This window comes from Chiloscyllium plagiosum, unplaced genomic scaffold (genome assembly GCF_004010195.1).
Source record: "Chiloscyllium plagiosum isolate BGI_BamShark_2017 unplaced genomic scaffold, ASM401019v2 scaf_6760, whole genome shotgun sequence".
In the NCBI taxonomy this organism is placed as follows: domain Eukaryota; kingdom Metazoa; phylum Chordata; class Chondrichthyes; order Orectolobiformes; family Hemiscylliidae; genus Chiloscyllium; species Chiloscyllium plagiosum.
Genome location: NW_025215278.1, coordinates 28,064 through 34,164, shown reverse-complemented (window position 1 = coordinate 34,164; position 6,101 = coordinate 28,064). Strand labels below are relative to the sequence as shown.

General features: G+C 46.5%; 2 protein-coding genes across 2 annotated transcripts in view; one reads left to right on the top strand and one right to left on the bottom strand.

Moving 5' to 3' along the window:
• cunh22orf23 (chromosome unknown C22orf23 homolog) overlaps window positions 1-4,753 on the bottom strand; it is a 13,111-nt gene extending 8,358 nt beyond the window's left edge. The window contains exons 1-3 of the mRNA XM_043686780.1: window positions 4,663-4,753; window positions 2,782-2,961; window positions 1,647-1,779 (exon numbers count right to left, since the gene is read on the bottom strand). Coding sequence (XP_043542715.1) covers window positions 1,647-1,779; window positions 2,782-2,961; window positions 4,663-4,753 — 404 coding nt within the window. The remainder of the gene's footprint in view (window positions 1-1,646; window positions 1,780-2,781; window positions 2,962-4,662) is intronic.
• Window positions 4,754-4,926: 173 nt separating this feature from the next.
• The window catches only part of LOC122548248 (cornifin alpha-like), a 25,420-nt gene continuing 24,245 nt past the window's right edge, over window positions 4,927-6,101 (top strand). The window contains exon 1 of the mRNA XM_043686779.1: window positions 4,927-5,007. Coding sequence (XP_043542714.1) covers window positions 4,927-5,007 — 81 coding nt within the window. The remainder of the gene's footprint in view (window positions 5,008-6,101) is intronic.

The following is a 6,101-nucleotide window of genomic DNA, read 5'->3' as shown; positions in this document are numbered from 1 at the left end:
TGGGAGAAAAGGTTGAGGAAATAGAGAAGAGGGTTGGGATGGGTAAGAGAGAGATAGAAGGCGAATGCACTGGGTGGAAGAGTGAAGGGAGAGAGAAGGATGGAGAGGTACGAGATGGGGAGAGTGGGATATGCAGAGAGAGGGAGGCGGAATGGGCAAAGAGAGGAGGGAGTAACAGAAGGTCAGATACAGACGGAGAGGGAAAGGGAGGGCTAGGGTTTCATGGAAAAATAGGGACAAGAGAGGAATGAGGGAACAAAGAATAACTTGCAAAAAGTGCGAAAAGTTAGAGGGAGCAGATTATCACTGCAATAATTAGATTAAAATGGAAAAATGAGGGGCTGAGCAATTTGATGGGAACAGCCATTTGGATACATAACTGGCTCAAAGGTAGAAGACAGAGGGTGGTGTTGGAGGGTTGTTTTTCAGACTGGAGGCCTGTGACCAGTGGAGTGTCACAAGGATTGGTTTTGGGTCCACTACTTTTCATCATTTATATAAATGATTTAGATCTGAGCATAAGAGGTACAGTTAGTAAGTTTGCAGATGACACCAAAATTGGAGGTGTAGTGGACAGCGAAGAGGGTTACCTCAGATTACAACAGGATCTTGATCAGATGGGCCAATGGGCCAATGAGTGGCCGATGGCGTTTAATTCAGAAAAATGCGAGGTGCTGCATTTTGGGAAAGCAAATCAGAGCAGGGCTCATACACTTAATGGTAAGGTCCTGGGTAGTGTTGCTGAACAAAGAGACCTTGGAGTGCAGGTTCATAGGATAGTGAAGAAGAGGTTTGGTATGCTTTCCTTTATTGAACAGCGTACTGAGTACAGGAGTTGGGTGGTCATGTTGCAGTTGTAAAGGACATTGGTTAGGCCACTATTGGAATACGCTATTCAATTCTAGTATCCCTGCTATAGGAAGCAAGTTGTGAAACTTGAAAGGGTTCAGAAAAGATTTACAAAGTTGTTGCCAGGGCTGGAGTGTTTGAGCTCAAGGGAGAGGCTGAATAGGTTGGGGCTATTTTCCCTGGAATGTCAGAGACTGAGGGGTAATCTTCCAGAGATTTATAAAATCCAGAGGGGCATTCATAGGAGAAACAGACAAGATCTTTTCCCCAGGCTCGGCGAGTCCAGAGCTAGCGGGCATGGGTTTAAGGTGAGACGGGAAAGATTTAAAAGGGACTATGGGGCAACTCTTCCATGCAGAGGGTGTGGATGGAATGAGCTGCCAGAGGAAGTGGTAGAGGTGGGTACAGTTACAACATTTAAAGGCATCTGGATGGGTATATGAATAGGAAGGGTTTGGAGGGATATGGGCCAAATGCTGGCAAATGGTTCTAAATTAATTTAGGATACCTGGTTGGCATGGATGAGTTGGACTGAAGATATTGTTTCCATGCAGTCCATCTCTATGACTCTTATAGAAAAGCAGCTTATCTAAACACTCAGGTGCAGTAAGTGATTAATACCTTTATTGGAGGTGGAATGGAGCCTCAGAATAGGAAACCATGGCTATAACTGAAGTTCAGGCTAACCTGATGTTCACAGTGTACAGGTTTGGTCTCCTGACTTAAGGAGGGATATAGTTACATTGGAAGTAGCTCAGAAAAGCTTCACTAGATTGAATACATCTGTGCTCTGTCACCTCAGTGTGTCTTTGAATTGGTGCTCCAAAGAGGAGGGTGGGGAGGGCTGCTTCATCAGCAGACAGAGTGCAGCAGAGTGGTCATCAGCAACAAGATTCCTCTTCCATGTCTGACCTGAAGGCTTCATTGGGTCTAGAGTCAATCACACAATCAGAACCATATAACCCCGAGGCTGTTTGTATGTTGAGGTGTCTCAAGGTGATTCCTTCCTGGCTGTTTTCTACTGCCAGTGGGGTAGGGCCTTGGTGATGGGGGAGTCAGGGACATTGGCTGGAAGGCTTGTGAGAGTCTACCTGACTACGTCAGGTTGCTGTTGTGACTACTCAATGGGACATCAGTGAGGAGGACATTGTGGGGTCAAATATGTGAACAGTTCTAGAAAGAGAATATTCAATCATCATCCTGAGCATGGTGGACAGATGAAGCTCAGTAGGTATGAGGTTGGGAGATTGAGAGCGTGAAGATTGTGAGATGGGATGAAGCGTTGTAAAATAGGCCCCATCATGAACTCTGTGGGCAAATTTGGTAGCTCGGCATTTCAACAGGGAGAAAGCACTTTGGCAGGAGGTAAGATATAGTGATTATGTCACTGGACTCATAATGCAGAGAGTCAGAGAAATGCTATGAGGACATGGTTCAAATCCCAGCTCAGTAGCTGGTGGATTTTAAATTCAACAGATAATCACGTTTAGAATTTGGTCTACTTCCTAGCTGGCCTACATGTGACAACAAACCCACAGCAATATGATTAGCTTCCCTCTAAAATGGCCCTAATAAATCCTGAAATAATAAAGAGAACAAGTTTGATAGTTGTGAGACGTGCTTTATAAATGTAAGTCTTTCTTTATTCTTTCACTGATTGGGCAGAAGCATCAAGTTTAAGCCTAACTACCAAGCAAGTATGGTGAGCCCTCAGTGAAGGCCATAAAACAACACACAAAAAAAATTTCAGTGGGTAAACATAAAGTTTGCATAATTAATGATTTAATGCGTGTTTTAATTCAAGTCATTCCCAGCAGTTTCTTCTTGAGATCTGTTTCTCTGAGGGGTCTATCTAACCATTAATCCAGAGAAGAGACTAACTGCTTGAAGGTGCTGTGAAGTTTACTACACCGGATACATCTGAACACTTACTTGTTGGTCGTGGCCGGAACCTTTCTCGTACGTATGCATCTCCGGCACGACAACTCTCTGCAGGTCTCAGGTGTGGCTTGGAGGAGGGCTGTACCCGGACACAGGGGGCTGGTGGGAGTGGAGGGGCTGCTGAAACCTTGCTGGAGCTGGGATGGCAGCTCACAGGAAATGCTTCCCCCTCTATAATGAAATGATAGAGCGTCAAATACGATCAGGTTTAAACATCCACCAAATGTGAGACTAGTTTCATAAAGCAGGAAGCCAGCTAGTCTGTCCTGCCTGAACAGGCTCTTTGCTAGACCTTTCTAATTAGTTGCATCCCCCCAGCCAATTCCCCATTGCCCTGAAATTCTCTCCCTCTATTCCCTAAAACAAATTCTGTTCATTTCTTGCCTTATCAATAATGTTATTCCGTGCCCTCTAGTTTTACTATTGGAAATAGTTTATTCTTAACTGCTCTATCAAAACCCTTCATGAATTTGAACAGCACAATCAAATCTTGTCTTAACTAGCTTAGCTTTAAAGAGGATAATTCCAGCTTCTTCACATTTAGTGAATTCCCTCATCCCTTGTTTAGTTTTTCAGTAAATCTCCTCTGAACTCTCTCCAAGGCGTTCATATTGAAGTGTGGTCCTAAGAATTTGATGCACCCCTCCAGCAAGGGTCAAGCCTGTCACTAGAATGGCTCATCCTTGCTTTTGGACTCACAGGTTCTCTATATAAAGCCATGGAAACCTTTTCTGAAAAAACAACCTTGTCAACTTGTCATGTCAATTTAAAGATTTCGGTATGTAAACAATCCCTCAACAATCCCCTCAAGTTCCTGCATTTTCATTATAATTACACCCTTTATTTCCAGGATTTTCAACCAGAGATCTGCAGCCCCAAAGGAATCTGTCAAGAATAACCACAGAAAATGTTTCTTCCCAGCTACAGGAAGTGTCTTTGTATAAAGCATACCAAACCACTAGCTTTCCCGTGGCGAACGCCTCCAAACTGTGACATCCTCAGGAAAACTATGCCCATTAAGGAGGCACAGTGGTTAGCACTGATACCTCAAAGTGCCAGGGACCTGGGTTCAATTCCACCCTCTGGTGTCTGACTGTCTGTGTGGAGTTTGTACATGTCTCCCCGTGTCTGCACAAGTTTCCTCTGGGTGTTCTGGTTTTCTCCCACAGTCCAAAGAATAGAGTGAGCTTTAATGGGAAATGTAGAGTAGATCTGGGTGGGGTGCTCTTCAGAGGGTCAGTGTGGGTTGAACGGCCTGCTCTAACATGGTCGGGATTCTGTGATTCATTTTTTTGAATCTCAAACATAAACCCTGTGCCAATTCCCCTCCCAGTTTGTGTGTGTGTTGTAGGCTATTGTGGGCGGCACTGTGGCTCAGTGGTTAGCACTGCTTCCTCACAGCACCAGGGACCCAGGTTCGATTCCAGCCTCAGGTGACTGTCTGTGTGGAGTTTGCACATTCTCCCCGTGTCTGCGTGGGTTTCCTCCGGGTGCTCCGGTTTCCTCCCACAGTCCAAAGATGTGCAGGTCAGGTGAATTGGCCATGCTAAATTGCCCATAGCGTTAGGTGTTTTAGTCAGAGGGAAATGGGTCTGGGTTGATTACTCTTCGGAGGTTTGTTGTGGACCTGTTGGGCTGAATGGCCTATTCCCACACTGTAGGGAAATCTAACCAAAAGGCTGCTGGGCCCAATTTGCTAGATACATTCAAGAGGAAGCTAGATGTGGCTAAGGGAATCAAGGGGTACGGAGAGAAAGTGGGAGTGGGATACTGAAGTTGCATGATTAGCCATGATCGTATTGGACAGTGGTGCAGGCTCGAAGGGCCAAATGGCCTATTCCTATGCCTATTTTCTCTGTAAGTGATGTTTGCTGGGCTCCCGAATCAGCTTTCGGAAAACATTCTGCTTGATCTTTGAAGCTTCAAAGCAGGTAATCTCACAATCGTCCAATTTGAGGTTCATCTGCCACAGCGCTTCCTATTCATCGGCTGTCAGTGGAGGGTTGGTGTGGACTGGTGAGGCCGAATGGCCTGTTTCCACACTGTAGGGAATCTATTCTAAAAAAAACCCATCCAGCTTTCCTTTGAACACATTTATAAACATTTCTGAGTTGTAAAAGAATCTTGTAAATAAAGATGGGGCTACAGGATGGAAAACAAAAGCCCAATGTGAAAGCAGAGAGTGTGGCCAAAGGGTATAGTGTTCCAAAGCAGGAGGTAGTGACGATGTGAACAGGTAAAGTGCAGTACACAGTAGAGACGTCACCTGAAGATGGGCAGATCCAACGTTACAGAAGGAAGAAAGGACTGGAATTGGAAGCTGCGGTCACAGTCACCAGCCCTGCTTCAATATTAGATTGGTGCCTGAGGACAGCAGGAGGGCTGGGTATGGGGTAATTACAGTGTTCAAACCCCTGCTCAAAATACAAACAGGTAACTCCAGCCCAGTCAGTCTAACATTGGGAGGATACTCAAGATAATAGTCATGATGATTTGGGGAAATATGGGCGAATAAATAAACCGGGCACGAGCTGGTTAAAGACAGATTGTGTTTCACTGGCCTTTTGGAGTTCTTTGAACGAATGGAGACAGTGGATAACAGCAGTGCAGCTGGGGTTGGTTAGAGAATGGGTGACAGCAGTGCAGCTGGGGTTGGTTAGAGAGTGGGTGACAGCAGTGCAGCAGTGGTTGGTTAGAGAGTGGGTGACAGCAGTGCAGCTGGTGTTGGTTAGAGAATGGGTGACAGCAGGGCAGCTGGGGTTGGTTAGAGAGTGAGTGACAGCAGTGCAGCTGGGGTAGATTAGAGAGTGGGTGACAGCAGTGCAGCTGGGGTAGGTTAGAGAGTGGGTGACAGCAGTGCAGCTGGGGTTGGTTAGAGAGTGGGTGACAGCAGTGCAGCTGGGGTTGGTTAGAGAATGGGTGACAGCAGGGCAGCTGGGGTTGGTTAGAGAATGGGTGACAGCAGTGCAGCTGGGGTTAGTTAGAGAGTGGGTGACAGCAGTGCAGCTGGGGTTGGTTAGAGAGTGGGTGGCAGCAGTGCAGCTGGGGTTAGTTAGAGAGTGGGTGACAGCAGTGCAGCTGGGGTTGGTTAGAGAGTGGGTGACAGCAGTGCAGCTGGGGCTGGTTAGAGAATGGGTAACAGCAGTGCAGCTGGGGCTGGTTAGAGAATGGGTGACAGCAATGCAGCTGGGGTTGGTTAGAGAGTGGGTGACAGCAGTGCAGCTGGGGTTGGTTAGAGAGTGGGTGACAGCAGTGCAGCAGGGGTTGGTTAGAGAGTGGGTGACAGCAGTGCAGCTGGGGTTGGTTAGAGA